Source organism: Mesocricetus auratus, unplaced genomic scaffold, assembly GCF_017639785.1.
Source record: "Mesocricetus auratus isolate SY011 unplaced genomic scaffold, BCM_Maur_2.0 Super-Scaffold_100007, whole genome shotgun sequence".
Taxonomy (NCBI): Eukaryota; Metazoa; Chordata; class Mammalia; order Rodentia; family Cricetidae; genus Mesocricetus; species Mesocricetus auratus.
The window spans coordinates 31,732,920-31,755,639 of NW_024429191.1; the positions used below are offsets into that span (position 1 = coordinate 31,732,920).

At 46.7% G+C, this 22,720-nt stretch overlaps 1 protein-coding gene across 1 annotated transcript; it reads left to right on the forward strand.

The window, feature by feature from the left end:
• Window positions 1-10,911, forward strand: CUNH5orf15 (chromosome unknown C5orf15 homolog). The gene is made up of 3 exons (XM_040748609.1): window positions 1-190; window positions 7,021-7,535; window positions 9,120-10,911. Exons 1-3 carry the CDS (start codon window positions 46-48, stop codon window positions 9,249-9,251), a joined length of 792 nt encoding a protein of 263 aa, XP_040604543.1. The 5' UTR covers window positions 1-45; the 3' UTR covers window positions 9,252-10,911.
• Window positions 10,912-22,720: the final 11,809 nt, after the last annotated feature.

Below are 22,720 nucleotides of genomic sequence, written 5' to 3' on the forward strand. Positions count from 1 at the left end.
TCACGCAGAACCTAGCAACAGCGCAGGCTCGGGGCCGAGTCCGTTATGGTCGCTGCCGCCGCCGCCGCCTTGGGCAGAATGAGTGGGGCTGCGCGAGAGAAACTGGTTTCCGGGCAGGGCGCCCGGAGCCTCGGAGCACTAGCGCGGTCGCTGGTGCTGGCGTTGCTGCTCGCGCCCGTCCTGTGCTTTGGTAATGGACGCGGGGGGGCGGGGGCGGCGAGGGACCCGGCTGGGCTCGACGGGGACCCAGCGCCGCCGACTCACGGCGGTTCCCACCCGCCGAGTTCCCGCGGCCGGAGCTGGGCCCGGGCGTCGGAAGCGCTCCCAGTGCGGTCTCCCCAGGCCTGAGAAGTGGGGTCGTGAGATTCCGGGACCCGAGTGGGTGGGCGGGGACGGGAGGTGGCCGTGGCGTGGACAGAGAGTCTGGATGAATACGCTCCTTGGAGGAAGGGGGTGGGGTGGCGTCCTTAGCGGGCTTGAGACTGGGGAGTTCCGAGCTCTTGCAGATTGGATGGGAGACAGGCTGAAGGGATGGCCGGGGCTGGGGAAAGTGATGTCTTCGAGGACAAGCAAGGCCAGGCAAGTTTTGTTTTGTTTTCCTCTGCAGAAGGTGAGGTCAGAGATAAAGATAGGGACAGTGGCCCAGTGTCCGGACTGAACTGATTATTTCAGAGAAGGGGAGGGTTTTTGGGGGTTCCATATCTGAGGTCCAGGAGGTTCTGGTGCTTTTGGTAGAGGCCGAGTCCAGGGGTGCTGGGATGTTGAGGGGCTTGGAGGAGGAGCGGAGTTTAGGAACAAAGAAGAGTGTTTGTCAGTAGATGTACCCTTCCTTGCGCTGGGACTTAAGTAGAACACCCCCTCTTCATTCTAATAGATCTGTACTATTTGAGGCAGAATTTCTATTCTTGCAAATGTTACAACATAAATCAGGATATTACAGCCTTTGTTGAAAGTGAAATCTGTAAACTGTGGCAGAGATTTAGTGGGAAAAACCTGCTGTTAAGAACTTAATGATTAAGCATCATCTTGTTAAGTAGTCATATTTTTCATTTCGTCCAAGTGCATTCATTCTCTCTCTAAATCTCTGTATATTACTAGTTTTTCGAAACAGGGTTTCTCTATGTAGCTTTGGAACCTGTCCTGGAACTTGCTCTGTAGATCAAGCTGGCCTCGAATTCACAGAGATCCGCCTGCCCCTGCCTCCAGAGTAGTGGGATTAAAGGTGTGTGCCACCAACGCCGGCTTGTTTTTAGGGATAATTTTCTTCTTTGCAAAGTGGAACTGTCCAGCCAATCACTAATTCCTTTATTATAGTTCTAGGTTGCATACATTGTTTCCTCAGCAACACTGAAGACAGGCAATTGACTGCCCTACCTGGAGGGTTTTGGAGTCTGTGAGGGAAAGACTGGTGTTTCCAAGGCCTTTTGATTGTTGGTAGAATGTAATGAAGACTTACCCGGGTGGATGCAGACATCATTGTTTTGATCATTTAATCATCTAAAGCAACAGTCTGAAACTGTATTTTAGGGGTAACCTGATACCTCTGGCCTCTGTGGGTACTGCACCTAAGTTTGTGTCACACGTGGCCTCCCTCCTTCTCTCCTTCCCTCCCTCGGTCTCTCTCTCTCTCTCATTACCTTTAAATTAGAGGCAGTACCAAGTTGGAAAGGGTCCAGAAGGAACATTTAGTCGTTTCAGTGATGCCTGTGTTTATGAAGCTCTGACATGAAGTTGGTTAAATCAGAGCTGTCTGACTTCAGTTGTTGTGAGTTCTCTATTCATCTGACCAGATAAGCTCATCTTTACATCAGATGTTTCAGATAATATATTAATTTATTTTCCTGTGCTATACTTGTGTGTTTTTTTCCTCACATTTTTATTTCTTGACTTCCTTGGTGCCTAGGTATAGGAATTCATCCATGAAGGGGGATTTTGTCTGGCTGGGAGTGGGGGAAGGGCCTTTGAAGAGACACAATAGGTGTAGAGATGGTCTTTAGGGTGCATTGTGTATCAAGATGAGATTAGGTCAGATGGGAGGGCAGTTAATGTTAGTTACTGGATGCTGTGACCTTTTAGGTGGATAGTATGGGGAGCTGTCAGGGAGATGAGGGGTAAGATGAAGTTGGCTTTCATATTTGTTTACTCTTGAGAAGGTGAGGCAGAGGGGTCAGGTCTTGCTTTCCATCGTGGATGATGATGTGGGAGTTCCAAAGTATACACTCCTTACTTGCTGAGCCTCTCTGTCCCTCAAATTGGATCTTGTTTTGTTTTTGTTTTTGGAGACAGGGTTTTCTCTGTGTAACAGCCTTGACTGTCCTGGAACTCACTTTCTGCTCCAGAGATCCACCTGCCTCTGCCTCCTGAGTGCTAGAACTAAAGGACGAATCATTATGCCCGACTCTTACATCAGATCTTGTAGACAGTTACTAAGACTGGCTTTTTCAAGAAAGGGGGAGCCTGAAGATTAAAAAAATTGTGTGCCTGTGTCAGTCTGCCTGCCTGCCTGAGTCTGTGGGTATGTGACGTTGGTTGCCAATGGAGGCCAGAACATGGTTGAGTTTCAAGTGGTTGTGAGCTTCTCAGTGTGGGTGTTGGGATCAGAAATCTGGTCCTCTGGAAAGCAGTGTGTCATCTTAACCTCTGAACCATCTCTCCAGCCTGCTAAAGGGAGTTTTAGTAGAGGAATGACCTCACGTAAGTTTCTGCAGGATGACTGGCTGCTGTGTTGAATATGGACACTAGGGTTGGGGTGGAAGCAGGCAGATGATTTGCAAAGCTGAGAGGATAGAGGTTTGGACTAGGCATTGACATTGAAGAGAAAGCCTTCACATCTTATGCTTGGTACTAGGTATGGGCATTTGTGTGTGTGTGTGTGTGTCTGTGTGTGTGTCTGTGTCTGTGTCTGTGTCTGTGTGTGTGGTGGGTTGTTGTGTCATAGTGTGAATGTGGAGGCCAAAGGGAACTTAGTAGGGTCCACACTCTCTTTCCACCATGTCTTTTGTTCTAGTTGAATTGTTCACTTCCTTCATGTTTGAATTTTGAGAGTTCTTTATTTTAGGAACACATACTTTGTTGAGTATGGGACTTGCATATAGTTCTCTTTTCATCTTGTAAGTTTCTTTGATAACAAAAATTTTGTCTTTGAAGAATAGCAGTTACCAGTTTTTTTCTCTTTTATGCCTTGTGCTTTTGCTTTTTGGGTACAATTTAGGGACTCTTTTTCCAGCTTCTGATGTCAAAAGTTTTTCTCCTTTGTCTTTTTCTAGTTTTATCCTTTAATATTTTATATTTTACATGACTCATGCCTAGCTAATTTTTGTGTAAAGCGCAAAACCTAGGTTCATCTGGCTTGGTAGTGTGTAGTGTGTGGATTACACCATCATGTCAGACCTTGCAGCCTAGAATAAACAGCAGCGACTCCCCCACATCCTCTTCCTCAATTCTGTGTGTGTGTGTGTGTGTGGTTGAATACAGGACTTTGCCTCACACAGCCAGGTCCATTACCTTCTGTTGCTGGCATAGAGAACCTGAGAAGACCTCAAAGGAGACAGGGTTTATTGTCCATTATTTCAGAGGTTTCTGTCTGTCATTGCCTGGTGCATTGCTGTTGCCCTGCCACGGTGACGTGGTGCATCATGAGTGGCAGAGGAGGCAACTTACCTGTGGTGGTTGAATGAACAGAGTTCTGGTGGTTTGTGGAAATTCTCTTCTGATGATCATTTTTCTAAGAGGAGTTAGACAGTGATGTCACCAGTGGTTTTTACCAGGTGAAAAAAGGGGGTGGGTACCAGAGAAGATGTTGGAAATTTGAGGATGCTTCAGGGAGTAGGAAGGAAAATGGACTAGGAAATTACAATATAATCACTCAGTGTTAAACACAGTGAATATCAGATGACATGAAAACAGTGTATTTCCAGCTGTGGGCAGCTACATGATGCACTTGGGGATGGAGAGTTTGATTTAGCCTTTGCCAAATGAGTGAGAGAATGTGTGATGTGATCTGCAGCAATTGGACATCACTACAAGAAGGATTAGAGTGCTTGGCCACAGCATTGAACCTTGTTAAAGAAAAGAGAATTAATCAGCAAGATTTGGTGGTGGCCACCAGGGGCTGGAAAGGTGAGGGTCTTGATGGATGGAGAAGACTGGCAAATGAATCAGAAAGCTAGGCCAGCATTCTAGGAAGCCTCTTGCAGATGGTTGCAGGGCATAGCCGATAATAGTGGAGTGAGGGGTGATGGGGTAGTTTGGACTGATTCAGCAGAAGAGATGTCATGGGGCTCAGTGGTTAAGAGCACTGGCTGCTCTTCCAGAGGTCCCCAGTTCAAGTCCCAGCAACCACATGACAGCTCACAACTGTCTCTAACTCCTGTTCCTTCCAAGGGATCCGACACCCTTATACAGACATTCATGCAGGCAAAATACCAGTGCACATAAAATAAAGATAATTACAAAAAAAAGAAGAGATGTCATGGATTTTGAAATCCACGTAGGAGCTTTTCTCTGGTCGAGTATGAAAGCGAGTTTGTAATATTTTCATTAGACCCAAGATAAATGATAAATGGGTGTGTTTATTGGGGAACAATTACACAGAAAAAATACAAAGAACTGCAGATCATTTCTCTGCCCTTCCTACCGTGTCGGCTGACTCACCAGAAAGATTGTGGGAAGGAAAGCCGAGTGAGAACCGAACAGTTAGGAGCTGAAGTCTTAGAGTGAGGGGGCCTTCTAGGAGTTGGTGAGAGGGCAGATGTGTGCCCCCAAACCAGTGACACTTCTGGAGAAGAATGGGAAACTAGTGTGTGGAGAAGGGGTGCACCTCTTCAGTCTGCAAAGGTGAGGGAGAGAAACCAGCTATGGAGTAAAAATGCTGCAGGGCCAACATGTTTGAGAAGGGAATCAGGTTTCCAGCAGAGAAGCAGGAAGGAGAGATCTGGAGGCCCAGGGGAGGGTTTCTGTGTATTCACTCCTGCTACTCCCAACTCAGGTCCTTTAGAGACTCTCCAGAAAGTTAGACAGAGGAAGACTGATTTGTTTGTCTTGGAGACAAGGTTTCCTACAGCCCCAGTGCCCTGGGAACTAGCTGTGTAGACTAAGGGTGACCTTGACCTCTAGAGCCTCTTGCCTCCACTGCTCCAGTGCTGGCATCGCAGATGTGCGTTGCTATGCCTGGCTCTGATTTACTATTTTAATATTTTCTGGTGCTAGGGCACTGGGTTTGATTCCTAATCCTACTAACTTCTTTTTGGTTTTTTGAGACAGGGTTTCTCTGTAGGTTTGGAGGCTGTCCTGGAACTCGGCTGGCCTCAAACTCACAGAGATTCGCCTGCCTCTGCCTCCTGAGTGCTGGAATTAAAGGCGTGCACCACCACTGCCTGGCTCCTACTATCTTTTTAAACAATTTTTTTTTATTAGAAAGTATTTTTTCTGGGAGACTTCTGTCCAATTAAGATGCTGCTGCCCCTTTTTCTATATACAAAGTAGATGTCAACTGTGCTATTTAAATGAGACAGTATTTTATATGAACAGTTGTTTTCTGTACATGGGCTTATTTGTGAAGGCCTGTGGCTTGTTTTTATGGACTGAAGGTCTAGACCACACACAACAGGCTTTGTTTGTTTTAATAGTAATAGGTGGCCCCAAAGGTCTTTGGAGGCTTCATTCAGTTACAGACTGGAACACTGTCTGGCTTCAGCAATTTTCCTCTGTACTGTATCTCGTTGGTTTTTTATGCTGTGTAGAGTCTTTCTGTGAAAGTCTTAGCTGTACTTCAGCAAACCTCCCTGAGGAAGTAGAGGCACAGGCTAGAAGATTGTGCAAGCATTTGGCTTCATTTTCCATCCAGAGACTGTCTTCCTAGTCTTTAAAATAGGCTGTTGCCACTTAGCTTGCAAGTTCTAGTTTCTGGTTCCTATCCTTTAGAATTTTTTTTTTTTAAATTTTTGAAGAGTCTTCCAAGTGTCACTTAAAAATGCTGTCTACAGTTTGTTTGTGGCTTTGTTTACTGGTTATATGCTTGAAACAGGACTTTTTAGAGTAAAAACCTAGGTTCTGTCACCTATCCCCAATTATGCAAATTAGAGCCAAGGACTGTTGAAAAGCAGAAAATTAATGTGGGGAGAGGTAGAAACCGAGAAAGGGGTTCAATGAGTCTTAAGTCGTGTTTTCAGGGTTTATGCATGGGGCAGGGAGGGACAGATTGTGCATAAGTGAGCATCCTGGTCAGGGTGTGGTCTGGGGTTCTCGTCTCTGGTTTGGCTCTGAAAGGTGGTCAGAGGCTCCTATTAAGGAGACATGGTGGTTCTTGGGGCACGCACTTCTGTTTCTGGGTGCGCCGTCTCCCTGGTGGGTCACTGCTCTGTTCTTGGAGGGTCTGCTCTATGTAGACTCCAAGGTGCATGCAGGGTCAGGGCAGTGGTCTATTCCTCTGCTTATAATCTTGAAGAGGGATAACACAGACTAGACAGATATGTCCTTGAGTGTTTTACCCTACCAATCTGTAGAGGGAAGCAGGACACAGAAAAGCAAAGGCTTTTAACCCATGCTTGGTCATTTTCTGGGCACTAGTTGAGGGTCAATGATTTATTATTTTTTTTTAGCAGAGACAGATTTTAAGTACCTGTTTATACTGTACTGTGTGTGTGTGTGTGTGTAGTAATAGATTTCTGTAACCCACTTGACCAAGGGTTAGCCTCCTGTTTCTGCTAGGGGATGAGGTGGAGTCTGGACAAGGTCTTTGGTAAAGGGAAACAATAGGGGTGGCCTGGGTCTGTGCAGACTTTGCCCAACCTGAAATCAGATGCTCGCTTGCTCTTTGAGTAGCAGGCTGTGCCGCAATGAGCCCCTTACTCTGTTCAACTTGTTACTCAGCAAAGCAGTTATTACCTGAGATTAATTGACCAAGAAGAAACACAATTGAATGCTGCAGGAATTTATTATACTGAAGTGAGAAATTCAATAAATACTTTTTTCTCTTAGTAGAGAAAAGGTTGGCATTGTTGGGGTGCTTTTGTTTTTCAGATACTCCAGAGAACACGCTGCCACACAACCCCACTGTTTCTCCTTCAGCTGCTCTGACACTTGGAAACAACACTGAATTTTCTATTTCCCAGATTAGTACCACTGTTCCTCCCCCAGCCAGTACAGAGAAAAACGGAGGTACCTCTGCAACGCCCACCCCGTCTGCTGCTCCTGTGTCCCAGGACGAGGCTGATAGCAATGAAGATCCCAGCATGGAGGAGGAGGATCTTCTGGCGCTCAGCAGTTCCCCATCCACAGCCAAAGACACTCTGGACAATGGTGACTACGGAGAGCCAGACTACGACTGGACCACCAACCCCAGGGATGAGGAACCTGACGATAATATAAACATAGAGATAGACAGAGAGAACAGGCGCTTTAGGGGCTTTGAGGACTCCGTGAAGGTGGTGAAGCTCCAGCCCCCAAACAGAGAAGATAGCCATTTCTTCTTCCATCTCCTTATTTTTGCTTTTTGTGCAGCAGTTGTTTACGTAACGTATCACAACAAAAGGAAGGTAAGCTGGGATTTTTGCCCCTTCTGTAATGCTTCATTGTCTTAGTTATACTTGTGTAAATTCTTTCAGTCGGGTTGAATGTGGTGATAAACTGTTAATATTTCTAATAAAGTTATGAGTCTGGTACATTAGACAAACTAGGAATAATGATCCGCTTGTAGGAAATGACTTAATTTTTTTTTCATCGTGAGCAAAATCAAAGTCTTATCAAGTTATCTATTTTTTCAGACACAGTCTTACTATTTAGCCCTGATTGTCCTGGAACTTACTCTGTACACCAGGCTGGCCTCGAACTCACAGAGATCTGCTGCCTCTGCCTCCTGAGTGCTGGGACTAAAGGTGAGCCATTGCCTGGCTTCTGTATATTTTCAGAGCTGACTGTAGTATTGGATAACCAGTTGGTGTGTTCTTCCCAGCTCTCAACATTTCTTAGTTGCTTGTATTTCTTTGTGTAGGGCGAGGTCTCATTAGCTTTCCCCTGTCCACTTTGACCCAGTAACATACTATTTAAAAATATGGTTTTATATTTGCATTATTGATTGTGCTCTGTTTTTTTAAAAATTATTTATTCTTATTTTATGTGCATTGGTGTTTTGCCTGCATGTACGTCTGGATGAAGGTGTTGGGTCCTCTGGAACTGGAGTTCCAGACATTTGTGAGCTGCCATGTGGGTGCTGGGGATTGAACCTGGTTCCTCTGGAAGAGCAGCTGGTACTCTTAACCTCTGAGCCATCTCTCCAGCTTTGTGCTCTGTTCCTATTGGACAGTTAGATGATTCCAAGTTTTGGTCCAGAGATAGCACCATGATGACCATTCTGTGCTGTATTGCTTTCCTGGGTTAAAGGAGGAACCTAATAACCTAGGCATAAGCTAATGGAGGTGGGGCAGTCACTTAATGCTGCTGAGTAGTCGCCCCATTTGGAATGCCGAAGGAGCTCAAGCACAGCTTCCTCCATGTCTGATACTCTGAGAGCTGGGTTCCTGGGACTGCCTTGCGACTCAGGCTGCCTGTCTTCCTCCTTGAGGCCTTCATTTTCTTACCTGAGAAATGACAAAATGGACCAATTAATTTCAGAATGTCTTCCAGCTCTGAGTGTTGACGATCCAGTGACAGAAAGCAGCAGGCAAGCCACTGGAGTCCCTTGTTAACTAACTTAAACTGACTGTGCTGACATTTATGGGGCAAGTAGGCTCCTGGTTCCCACCCACACCCACTGAGACAAATCATGCAGCCTTGTTCACAGGGCCGGAGAAGGGTGTCTTTTTATTATTGTGATATTAGTTTTTGTGTTCCAAAGCCTAAACAAGATCCTGCACTTGTTACGAAAGTTATCAGGGGGCTGGAGAGATGGCTCAGAGGTTAAGAGCACTGGGTGCTCTTCCAGAGGTCCCGAGTTCACTTCCCAGCCACCCACCATATGGTGGCTCACAACCATCTGTAGTGAGATCTGGTGCCTTCTTCTGGTGTGCAGGCAAACATACAGGCAGAACTTGTATATATAATAAATAAATCTTTAAAACAAAACAAGTCGTTACCAGATAAGTTTTCTCCTTGGCTTCTCTGATTGTTTTGTTTCATTTCAGATTTTCCTCCTAGTTCAAAGCAGGAAGTGGCGTGATGGCTTGTGTTCTAAAACAGTGGAGTATCATCGTCTAGACCAGAACGTGAATGAGGCCATGCCTTCTCTGAAGATCACCAATGATTACATTTTCTAAAGCACTGTGATTGGAGTTTGCTGCTTCTGTCATTTATTTGCTTGACTTTTATATGATGTTGTGCAGAATTCTGCCACAGGCAAGTGGTACTTACCAAGAGGGGGCGCTCTCTTTTGCCTTGGTGCTTTGGAAACTTAATGTCACAAACAAGGAGTATATACTTTTTTAATCTGTTCTTTAGAGCTAGATTCAATCAGGTATCTGAAATGTGAGTTAAACGTTACCGTATATTTTTTGTGTAGTTATTGTTTCCCATTTATTGTGCCTCTGGCAGCAGTGTCCTTTGAAAGACCCCAGACCAGAGCTAAAGTCTCACGGGGCCCAGCTCTGCTGGTTTTCATCACTTGCTGCCATCCAAATGCTGTTTTTCCTCTTTCTTTTATTCTATTCTAATGTTTGAGATAGGATCTCACTAAATAACCTAGGCTGACCTCTAACAGTTGGTCTTCTTGCTTAGGATTCTCAAGTGCTGGTACCACAGGTGTGGTCACCCCACCCACTTCCAGATAACATATTTTCTCAAACATTTTTTTTGTGTGTGTGTGTGGTACCAAACTTTAATTTACAAGGATGTTGTGATATAATGCTTGCTTTAAAGTAACACGTTTTTCTCTCTTTCAAAACTGCTTTGAAAGATGGATGGTAAGGTGGGCTCAGTCAATGAGGGCGCTTGCCGCCACGCCTGACAGCCTGAGTTCACTCCCCAGGACCTGCGTGGCGGAAGGAAATTGAATTCTTGCAGGCTGTGCTGTGACTCCCCATGTGTGCCATGGCATTTGTGCACCTGCACACACATGCTTACACACATGCAGTAAATAAATGTAATTTAAAAAAGAAAAACCTCTTTGGATGTTTTTAGGCACTTAAAACAGTGTAAGATAATGTGGCTGCTGCTTTACCAATCACACGTTAAACTTGCTTGGGAATTCTTGCAAAATGGACTGCAATTCCTAGTGAACACAGATGAAATGTTAGGTAGATAGCTTTTGGTTTGGATTACTGAATGAAGGTAGATTATTTAACCCATGAACAACAGTTACTTTCAGTCGGCACTTGATTTTAGCACAAGTTCCAAGGTTTCGGGCGATGAGCCGAGTTTAAAACTTAGATCAGAGTGTTTTCGGTTTGTTTCTTGCTTCACAGTAAATTTGAAGAGACTTTAGAGGCCATTGTCACTTAAATGATACTGTGTCTCTATCCAGCGGTTAAAGTGATAATCTGAATAAAGTTTACACACATATCTCTGTAACAGTGACATTCAGACTCCCTGCCATGTTTTTATTATGTTGTGTGTGGTTCCCCTCCCCCTCCAGCAACTGGAATTATTTACTCTGTTTCATGTTAGCCTGTTTTTTAGAGTTGATCAGAATGTAAATGTGTGATTTGAGCTGTAGTTGACTACCAAGCTTGGTTACAACTCTCCAGAAAGCATACCCATTACTGTGTGCTCAGTAAAGCCCAGGGGAGCTAGCAGCCACGATCCTGGTGTGGAAACAGAAGCAGCACTGCTATCCTTCCCCTTCGGGGACAGATGACTGAAGGATGGGCAACATAGTGAAATATACCTGGACTGTTTTATTGCAGTAGTTTTTTTCATATCTGAAATTGTATTATTTAATATTTTGAATAAAATTTTAAGAAATAAATGGTAAAGTTATAAGTCTGTGCTTTTATAAGTGTGTTTATTACAGTGCTGACTTTTGGTGGCTACAAGAGGCCTGTGCTGGGAGGAAGTGAGCCCTAGCCAGTATTGCAAGGCCTGTTCAGTGGAGGAACTCTGCCTCTAGGATGCCACTTACAGTCCGAATTCTTCCTTAGGTCTAATTTGTCACTGCATCTGCTAACACTAGCAAACTAGGATGGCAACAAAAGGCTTGCAGGTGACCACTGAGTGCTTTCCAGGCCTGGGCTCCTTGTCTGTGTGAAGCTCTCCAACCCATGAGGATTGGCCCTTGGGGGAGATCTGGGCTTCTCAGGTACCTCCTGGTGGTGGTGTCCAATGCTGAAGGTGCTGCCTCTGACTTTGGGAGTACCAGGTTGTGCACAGGGTGAAAATGCTGCTGGGGTTTGACAGGCACCCGAGCTACTGGATCAGGGACCATGATCCACATTTGAATCTCAGCACTGATGGATCCACCTGCATGTGATCTGCTCCATTCCAGACTGGCGGCCTGGAACCCCTGCCCAGAGTTGGCACTACTTAGCTACTCTCTGTTAGCTGAAGAGGCGTGTGTTAAGACTTGTCAGGGAGATGGAAACTGTGTGTCTGTGGCAGTCCTGTCTTGACATGTCTGTCATTTTTTGAGACGCCATTTTTCCATGTGTGACCATGCGTGCCTTAGCTGGGGTTTCTTTGGGGTGAGGGCTGCTCATATGGATTGTCCTGCAGATTGAGCTTGAACAGGGAACAGTTGTGGCTTTCCCCCACTCCCAGCCTAGCAGTTTCCATATTGCTTTAAGGTAAAGGATCTGAGGAATTGGAAGCAAGGCAGCCCCTGGCTCCTCCCAGGATTATATAGTTGGCATCTAGTCTACCATAGTTTCTAGCATCCAGGGCACACCTGTGTAGGCAGAAGTTTCTATCCCCCCTCCATTTCCCAAATAACCAACACAGAGGCTTAATATTAATTAAAAATGCCCAGCCAATAGCTCATGCTTGTTATTAGCTCTTTTTTTGTTTTTAAATTATTATATTTGCATTGGTGTTTTCTGGACATGTATGTTTGTGTGAGGGTGTCAGAGTTTTAGTTACAGATAGTTGTTAACTGCCATGTGGTGCTGGGAATTGAACCTGGGTTCTCTCCAGCCCCTTGTTATTACTCTTAACATTTCAATTAACCCATAATTTTATCTTCCCTCTGCCATGTTGCAGTACCTTCTTTTAGCACTGCGCATTCATCTTGCTTCTGCCTGTGTCTACTGGCGACGACTCTGACTCTGCCTTTCTTCTTCCTACCAGCCTCAGTTTGGTTCTCCTGCCTAAGTCTATCCTGTTCATCGATTGCCCAGTCAATTTCTTTATTAAACCAATCATAGCAACATACATTCACATGGTATAAAGGGATATTCCATAGGGTAGGTAGGAGCCAGCCTGCAGAGTGACAACTGTTAGGGCCCTATGGGAAGATACAGCACACACTGATGGTGAGGTCTGGGTGGTGTTCGGATCTGGTCAGAGCTCTCGATTGGTGAATGCACGTGCATGTGTGCCTGCCTATGTTGAGGCTGCACTTGGGTTTTTCAGCCTGGTTTGATCCTGCAGCTTCTTGTACCCATTCTGGGATCCCCCATGAAGCAGTTGAGATTTGTATAGCAGTCTTTCATTTGTTGGGCTCTATTTACTTTGACTTAGGAGGGGAAGTGTCCCAACAGACATTGGAATCAGAGTGGATGCTGTTCCGACATGTCTCAGTAGCCTTCTGTGGTGCTGTCTGTTGCTGAGGTCTGATAATGGGGCAAGCAGCAGTTTCTATATGATGAACCCTAAGCCTAGTGCTTCTCCACCCCGTAAGAGCCCAGCACATTTGCCGCCTGCTCACAAATGGCCTTTAAAGCTCTTGTTCTCAGCTCCATCTGTTGCCTTAATACTTTTGTAGTGAAACCTAGTGAAGAACTTCAGAGACGCTATGTTCTGGTAACTGATGTCCTGACACATCTCACGGGGCTTTTTGTGCCACTTCTGGTGCATAAATAGATAGCACTGACACCTGAGACTCCCCAGGGAGGTTAGGGCCCTGGGGTGAGAGCTACAGTGTGCCTCGGAGACACAGGCCTCCCCTCTGGATCTGGCCTCCAGTTGAGTTCTCCTATTTGCAGTCTTAGGGAGAAGTCAGTACATTCATGTTTATTTCTTGGGAGTAAGAGAGGCATCTTAATGGTCCATCCTCTCTGGAGCCGAGGTAGTCCTGGTTCACACTGCACCATCCTCTCTGGAGCTGACATTGTCGTGGTCCACACTGCTCCACCCTTGCTGGAGCCGAGGTAGTCCTGGTTCACACTGCTCCATCCTCTCTGGAGCTGACATTGTCGTGGTCCATGCTGCCCCACCCTTGCTGGAGCTGGGAATTCAGACTGAGGAAGGCATGGAGGGAAAGGAGGAGTATGGGTTGAAGCCTGTGCTGGGCAAGCTTGAGCTGAATTGTGTCTCTCAGCCTTGTATTGAGTGAGATTGGTAATTGATTACTCCAGAGAGCTATTGGGAAATGTAAATACATTAATTGTTCCAAAAGGACATTGTAGGTGGAGAAATTTCTTACCTTGTCCTTGGCCACAGAAGAATCAGCACAAGCCTTGAACCCACTGAAAAGGGAGTTATCTAGGAAACTGCAGGAGTGGTCTATAGTCCTGGGGCTGCCTTCCTGTTCCCAGGGGCTCCTCTGAGGCACACAGTGGGTCAGGGTTAGGTTCATACTGTGCTGAGTCTTCTAGGCTTATGTGGCCCTGTTAGGTGATAGATGGTGACTTTTAGAGCTTTACAATCTCATTCTTCTCCATCCTTGTCCTGAAACAAGGCCAGGGGTCAATGGGGTGGGAGAGGGATGGAGAGAGAGGGAGAGACAGACAGAGAGAAGGAGGCACAGAGAGAGAAAGGGAGGGATGGAGAGGTGGGGGAAGAGAAAACTGACTTTAGGCCCCTCTCCTTGGGGAGTGAGATCTGAGCGAGACTCAGGCTGCAGAATTGCTCTCAGGTGCACATTCTGCCATTACTTGGGAAGACTCACCCAGCTCAGCAGTCTTTAGGTGCCTGTAGTTCTTTGTTTAGGGTTGAAACCCTATAAGATCTTCCCATTCCCTGTTAGCGTGTCTATTCGTGTGTCCTTGTTCTTGTATTGTTTGGGCAGCCATGTTGATGAGGCTTGACAGGTGTAGCTTCTCTGACCTTTCTAGGAGATGCAATCACACAGCAAACTTCCTGTTCTTCCCGCCCTTACAACCTTTCTGCTGTCTTCTGGTTTCTATTGCTGTGAAGAGACACCGTGATCACGCCAACTCTTAAAAAGGAAAACATTTAATTGAGGCTGGCTTGCAGGTTCGGAGGTTTATTCATTATCGTCATAGCAGGAAGCATGGCAGAACACAGGCAGACTAGTACTGGAGGAGGTGTTGGGAGTTCTACATCTGGATCTGCAGGCCAGGCTGCAAGCAGAGCGAGAGAGAGCCCCTGGGTCCGACTTGACTTCTGAACCTCAAACCTAGTGACAACACTTCCTCTGAGACCACATGTCCTAATCCTTTCAAATAATGCCACTCCCTGTGGGCCTGTGAGAGCTATTTTCATTCAAACCACCACGTGTCCCTTTGCCACAGTCATCCTTGAGCCTTAGGAACAGGAGTTGTGTTGTAGACGGTTCAGTTGTATTCAACCCCAGGGAATCAGATGCCCTCACTGGGCACCACGGGGTGGCATGCTCTCTGCATTTTGATCAGGTGTGGGTTTTCTGTAATGGTCCCCATCTGTTGCTAGATGTTCTTTAATGAGGGGTGAGACCTGTGCTTATCTGTGGGTATAAGGAGAAATATTTAGAATGTAGTTAGGAATTATACTGGTTTAAGAAGTACATTTTCAGCCGGGCGTTGGTGGCACATGCTTTTAATCCCAGCACTTGGGAGGCAGAGGCAGGCGGATCTCTGTGAGTTCGAGGCCAGCCTGGTCTACAAAGTGAGTTCCGGGACAGCCTCCAAAACAATACAGAGAAACCCTGTCTCAAAAAACCAAAAAAAAAAAAAAAAAAAAAAAGGATGACTATGCTGGTAACATACAAGAACACCCAACCTGACGGTTATGGGGAAATGAGTGTTACAGCTAGAAAGGGGCTGTCGAGGTGGCTCAGCAGGTCAAAGTGGGTGCTGCTGAGTTTGCTCCCCAGACCTGCATGGTAGAAGAACTGACTCCCTAAAGTTAGCCTCTGACCTTCACATACATGCATGGCATATAGTCTTCATACACACATCTCATACACAAATACAATAAAAAGTAAAGCTACAGTGGAGCACAGCATGTTTTACAGGGGGTAGGAAAGACGGCTCAGCAGTTAAGAGCACCTACCCAAGTTCAGTTCCCAGCACTCTCATGGCTGCTCACAAATGTCAGCAACTTCAGCTCCCAGGAATCTGATGTCCTCATCTGAACTCTGCAGGCATCTGCCTACACCCAGGCACACTTAGTTAAGAATAATACACATAGTTTGTTTTTGTGTTGTTGTTTTTGTCTTTTTTTTTGAGACAGGGTTTCTCTATGTAGCATAGCTACAACTATCATCACTACCTTTGTCATGACTTCCTACATCAGCATCTTCATCATGACTTCCTACATCACCACCTTCATCATGACTTCCTACATCTGCATCCCACCACCACCATCAGTACCGCTTCCACGAAAGTCTTCCATCTTTTATTTACTTGTGAATGTCTTAACTGGCTTCCCTCCCTCTCTCCTTCCCTCTCTCTCTCCTTCCCTCCCTCTCCTCTTTCTCTGTTTTGTTGAGACAGGAATTTGTTTAGATTTATTTTGTGTGTATGCACAAATTGTATGAGTCACTTTCTCTTTCCATCATGTGGATCCCAGGGATTGAGCTTGGGTCACCAGGCTTGGTGGCAAATGCCTTCACCTGCTGGGCCATCTCACTGGCTTTATTTTGTACTTACATGTGTGTGCCAGTGTGCACATGTGTGTGTATGTACGTCTCTCACAGAGCCAGAAGGCGGAGTTGGATTTCTTGGAGCTGGAGTTCCAGGTACCTGTGAAACACCTGATAGAGGTTCTGGGAACTGAACGTGGATTCCCTGGAAGAGCAGCAAGTGCTTTTAGGTGCTGAACACAGGATTAGTCCTAGCTGACTTTGTACTCATCATGTAGCCCAGGCTGACATTCAGCTGACAGCAATCCTTCTGCCTCAGCCTTCCAAGTGCTGGGATTTACAGATGTGTGTCCCTGCAAGCAGCTCTTCTCCTTGCTTCCTGAAGGTCCTTTAGCTTGACTCCATGTTTTGGTGGTGAGGACCTCCTGAGTTCATCCTGCTGGGAGTTTGGTGAGCTGCTGCTTTGCTGTGTGGGTCCGTGGTGTGGTGAGACAGGGTTTCCCTGAGCAGCCCTGGCTGTTCTGGAGCTTGCTTGTAGATAGACTGAACTCAGACTCAGAGGTCTGCCTGCCCTGCCTCCTGAGTGTGGGAGGCCTTGTGGTCATTATTTCCCCAAGTATCCCTCTTGCTCATCTTGGCTCTCTATTTCTGGGCTCCCGTCATGCCTGTATTGGAGTCCCACATGGGTCCTGTAGGCTCTGTTCATTTTATGTCTACTTTTTTGTTTTTTTTTTGTTTTTTTTTTTTTTTTACTTTTTTTTTTTTTTTACTTTTTTTTTTTTTTACTTTTTTGTTTTTAAACATGGTTTATTATCGGATATGTTCATGCGATGTTATGTATTTGTGGATGTGTGTGCTGCAGACACATGTGGAGGTCAGAGGCAACTCTGAATGTGTTTCAGGGATCAAACTCTCAAGTCTCAGGCTTGTGTGGAAAGCACCTTGGCCTGGGAGCCGTTCCACTGGCCCCTATTTTATAATTGTTTATGGTAGAAGGGCCATACTCCATCATAGTTAGAGCCCTTTCTCTCCTCCCGTCCCTTCCCTCCACCCTGCAGGTACCCCAGGCTGGCCTCTATGTAGTCAAAGATGACTTTGAACTTCTGATGCTCCTGCTTCTATGAGAGCTGGCATTACAGGCACATGACACCAGGCCTGGTTTATGCAGTACTGGGAGGAGAGCACTCTACCAACAGAGCTACATCCCCAGCTTCCCCTCAACCCTCCTTTTGCTGGTTATTTCTGGATGAAATGAACCATGTGTTGGTAGAGGTGCTCAGACAGGCACGAGACAGAGCTGGCCTCTCTCCCCAGTCCCTTGCCCATGAGCAACAATGCAATGCCTTGGTAGACTAGAGAATGTGTGTGTGTGTGTGTGTGTGTGTGAGAGAGAGAGAGAGAGAGACAGAGACAGAGACAGAGAGAGAGACAGAGAGAGATCTCTTACAGTCAGAGAGAGAGAGAGAGACAGAGAGAGAGAGAGACAGAGAGAGAGAAAGATCTCTTGCAGTCATACTCCGAGTGAAGGCAGTTCTCCCACATGACCTTTGTTGGCAAGATTATTTCTGATCCTGGAAGTCATTGGCCTTGTTGTTGTCGATAAGAAAGTCTGTTTGTCTCTCATTAAGTATCCAATTCTGCCTGTTTACAGCAAGGAAGCTGAGGCTGTCCTGTTCCTTGGCTGAGGGTGGATGGGAAACACAGTCTTTTCTAAGGCCTACTGGGATACTCCAGACTCTTAGTTTTGGACCTGCAGCAGAAAACAGTGCTCCAGAGGGAGGGGCCCACAAGGGACGTCTTTGAGCTCATTAGGAAGGTGGCTGAGCCAAGCCAAACACCAGCATAGAGCCTGGCACCAAGATACACTGTACCTACAGAGTAATGAAAGCTTGGCATATCCTTCAGCTCCAGGAACCCATAGGCAGCCCATTCATGCCACAGGCATTTGATGACCCCACATACTGAGCCAGCCTGAGTTATAGATACAGGACAAGGGCCCGATTCTTCAAGCCTCAGCACTTAAACTGCTCACTGGTCAGGTTTTAGTGCCAAAGACAATTGAGAAAAAGTCCTCTAGTGAACTCCTTTTCTTTGAGGAACACAAAATATGGACCACATTGATATTTTGGAAAGGGAGGCTGCCTTGAGAGGGGTCCTGGTTAGCATCACCTAGTCTCTCTAACTCTCCCTAACTCAGAATAGTCTCTTCAAGAGCTTGGGCCTAGCTACGTTTCCACAGCTGAAAAGATGAATGAGCTTGGAGACTCTGGATTCCTTCTTCCCTTTCCAGAAAAGCAGCTGTCTTGAGTTCGTGGAGGTAGAGCCTACTGTAGTATTGGGTGTGGGAACACCAGACCTTGAGCAGAGACCCACATCCCCTTCTGCCTGGGAGTAGGCAGCTGTAAGACAATGTTTAGTAAAAACATGTTTACTAAAAATGATACAATAAGTTCCTGGGAAAGGCCTTCCCACGGAAACCGCCCTGACCTCGACCTTGTCCAGAGACTAACCGCACCTTCAAAAACCCACACACATCCACCTCTGGGTCAGAGCAGGACCAGCCAGGGGAGAGGAGAGAGCAGAGGCTTCTCTGGTGGGAGCCTTTCTTAGGAAGTTTTTCTTGAACCTTTTTGGAGCCTGTTTAAAGTTCTCTTTATATCATTGAACGAGTCTCTGTGTTATCAATACCCGACACCCTCCGCACGTTCTCGGACACAGGCCGCGCAGCAGTCGTGACAATTGGGTGTGGTCATTTAGATGACACTGTTGTAGTATTGGGTGTGGTCATTTAGATGACACAGCTGTAGCACTGGGTGTCATCCTTTAGATGACACACCTGTAGCACTGGGTATCTTCCTTTAGATGACACAGCTGTAGCATTGGGTGTGGTCATTTAAATGACACAGCTGTAGCATTGGGTGTGGTCCTTTAAATGACACAGCTGTAGCACTGGGTGTGGTCCTTTAAATGACACAGCTGTAGCACTGGGTGTGGTCCTTTAGATTTGATTACACCTCTGGGCTGCTCAGGGCTCCACCCTACCTTCATTGCTTCTCAGCATCTTCAAATTCCCTCAATCTCTCTCTGGGTTTCTTTCTTTCTGTAAGATTTATTTATTTGTTTGCTTATTTATTTATTGGTTTTTTGAGATAGGATTTCTCTGTGTAACAGCCCCAGCTGTCCTAGAACTCACTTTGTAGACCAGGCTGGCCTTGAATTTACAGAGATCTACCTGTCTCTGCCTCCTGAGTTCTGGGATTAAAGGTGTGCCACCACCATCCGGCTGTAAGATTGAACTTTAATTGTGTGTGTTTGTGTGTGTGTATGTGTGTAGGTGTGTGCATGTGAGTGTAGCTGCTCACAGAATCCAGAAGAGGACACTGGATCCCCTAGAGCTGGCATTGTGTGTGAGTCACCTGGAGTGGGTGCTGGGAATCAAACTCGGGTCTTCTGCAGGAGCAGTACATACTCCTAATTATTGAGCCATCTGACCCTCTGGCCCCACCCTGTGAGTAGGTTTCTAAGAAGTAGAAAGGGGTAGTTCTCTTTCCTTTGTCCTGAGCCCCCTCACACGGGGTAAGAATCAGCATGGGTCCCGTGAGTCATGTGCCCAGATTTTCTCTGAAAATTCAGTTTCTGTTGAAGCTCTCTGAAAGGCCGTATGCCTCAGGCTTCAGGAAGCCGCTAGGTCTGCAGAAACACACGATTGGCTTCCTCATCGCATCGTGTAGTTGTACCCCTGACTCCCTTGGTTGGTCATGGTCTTTGGGTCCTCTGGCTCGGATATAAAAAAGGAAAAGAAGGCAGAGTTGTCATTTGAGTTGTTTTGCCCACATTGGTGAATAAAGCCACCAAGTTGGGGTTCATTGTGGGATGTACCTTGGTCATTCCTTGTCCTACTGCCCACCCTTGCTCTCTGTAGCTCCTGCTGTGACTCTCGCCTCCATCATCCAGGCAGGGTGATGTTTATATGCATGGTACCTTCCGTGGATAATCGGAGATTTATCAGAAAGCATATTTATTTCTAGGGAGAAAATAATCTGTGATATGATGACCAGAATTAATGAAGATGGCAGAAGCTTATGCATTAAAAGTGAAAGAAAACAATTAGGTCTGGAAATTATATTCCTGAAAGCCTCTACATACAAATAGAGTGGATGTTGTGATTTGAGGGTGGAGGGGCAGCTGAACTGGGAGGCCAGCATTGGCTCTATGAAGACAGAGAAAACTTTGCCTAAGGCCTCAAGGGGCCAGTAGCCATGACCTGGGCCACGGCTGTAAGGCTATCCCCCTGCTCTCAACGTAGGCATGAATATTGGGCTTTGGGAGAGAACACTGCTTTATTCATTGGCTCAGTACAGAAGACAAGGAAGCCATTTGCGAATGCTCACTAAACTCACCACTGAGGCGTCAAAAGGGGTGCGGCTGGGCGAAGCTTGAGATTTTTCAGAAATGCCCCCTAAAGGGGGAAGGGACAGGGGAGAGGGAAAAAGGTGTCAGCCAGTATTGGCCACATGAACCTGATGCGTTTTTATGGACCACACTGGTGGTTGGTAATCTTCCCCGAGGTCTGGTGGGGCCTGTTCCCCTCCTCTCTTCTGACTCAGAGAGGTACTTTTGATGTAATTGGCCCTTGAAACATGACTGTAATCACTTTGTGGCCTCCTTCAGCTTATTTTTAATTACAAGGTCTATTGCATTGTTAAATTATTAACTCTCTCAATGACTTTTTGTGGTGTTTTCTTATCTTGATGGAACTGCAAACAGCAAGGTCATGTTGGCTCATTTGAGATTCAGTCCACTATAGCTTTGGTCAAGTCGAGTCATAGGCTCTGATGTCACAGTGTTGGAGCTGTTGGGACTGCAGAGGGTCTGTGCTGGGAACAGGGACAGAGAACTCAGCAAGCGGAGCGTGCTCTGTGTGATGGGGCCCGAGCCTTGCTGTGGCAGTGGGAGGACCTGCAGGGTAGAAATGGCAGCTTTGCCATCCACCTCTACCATGGTCATTTCCTTGTGACAGGAAGTGGCATGTGTCCCTCTGGCTCCTCTGTCAGGGCCCACGCCCTCTTTCCTTCAGCCTCACCTGATCCTGGTCATTTCCTAAGCCTGGTTCAGGACCTCTTTGTTCCTGGCTTTCTCAGTTCAAACCCCATTCTCCCTTCTCTGATGCCCAGGAGGTGCTCATGTCTAATAACTAAAAAACAACAAACATTCATTTGTACTTAGTGGCTCATGTCCACAAATACAAGTCCTCCTTGTCATGCTAAATTATTCCAGAAGAGGGCAGTGTGACCACACCATAGAGTGAATTTTCTCTACCTATAGGAAAAAAACGGAACTTTAGCGTTTCTGACAGATCCTGGAGTGGTGTTTCTGGCTTTGATAGTGAACCCAAATCTACAACAGACAGGTATACAGAAGAAAGCTCCACTGCCATCCTTAATTTCCTGAAACCCGAGAGAAGCCCGGGGTCTATCAATCTATCAATCTCCCTCAGATTATCCTGAGTTCGGGCACTGGTGTCTGTGGCTCCACCAAGGATGAAGGACAGCTGGGTGGTGGCGCACACCTTTCATCCCAGCACTGTGGAGGCAGAGGCAGGCGGATTTCTGTGAGTTCGAGGCCAGCCTGATCTATAGAGAGAGTTCCAGGACAGCCAGGGCTACATAGTGAAACCCTATCTCAAAAAACAAAACAAAACCAGTGTGTGTGGGGGGGAGGGGGGCGGGTGGTGAAGGATGGCCATGGACCAGAGAGGTGACTTGGCCTCGGCTGCTGATGCTGAGCAACTTCATGAAGGGAACTTGACAGCTGCTTTTTAGTGATGCACAGGGACCCACCTGCTAGGAACCAGAGGCTGAGGATGTGCTGGTTCCCATGTGACCTTGGGGATGGGCACTGTGGTTGAGGGACAGGCATCTGAGGTGCCTGGGTCAGCGGGGCCAGCAGACAAGTCCACGGTGGCTAGAGTTGGTGTGGCCAGAGGCCCATAGGACGGTCCCGTCCTCCTTTCTTGGAGCCTGGAGACCCACAGTGCCCAGGTTCCATTTGGAAGATGGAGGGAATGAGTTTTGGTGGAATGTGGTGATGCCAGGCTCCGACCACTCTCACCTGTGGTGAGAAGAATGACTAGGGCTGACTGCCCTGCTTCAGCCCAGTTCCAGGTGTGAGGAACACCACAGAAATGTATGGCAACATTGGGGCCTGTTCAGGACTCCTAAGGCTGGTGTATTTTTCCTAAGGCTGATGTATTTTTCCATGGGGAGAGGTTTCTTGGTGTCTGGTCCTCAGCCAAGAGAGTCTGGGCAGAGACAATGGCCGCATGGGGAGCAAGAGGCGCTTTCTTCAGTGGTAGCCGTTGTAAATTGTCCATGCTCATGGAAATAACCCCTCACTTGTGTTTTTTGTTTGTTTGTTTGTTTTTCTAGACAGGGTTTCTCTGTAGCTTTGGAGCCTATCCTGGAACTCTATAGACCAGGCTGGTCTGGAGTTCACAGAGATTCACCTGCCTCTGCCTCCCGAGTGCTGGGACTAAAGGTGTGTGCCACCACTGCCCGGCCTCACTCATGTCCTTGTAAATAACACTCATTAAACTCTTTGGTATGTGACTCTCTCTCTCTCTCATGCACACACATGCATATGTGCACACTAAAAGACACACACACACACACACACACACACACACACACACACACACACACACCTCTGGATGCCTGCTGAGCAGCATCCATGAGGCATTCAGAGGTTCAGAGTGCAGGGCTTCCTGGTTCATCTCTGAGGCTTGATGAACTAAAACATGGCTGGTGTGCCAGCCCCTAGGTTTCAGAGCTGCCTACTGTGGGACATACACTGGTCATTCTTTGTTGTTGTTGTTTCTCCGTGTAACACCCC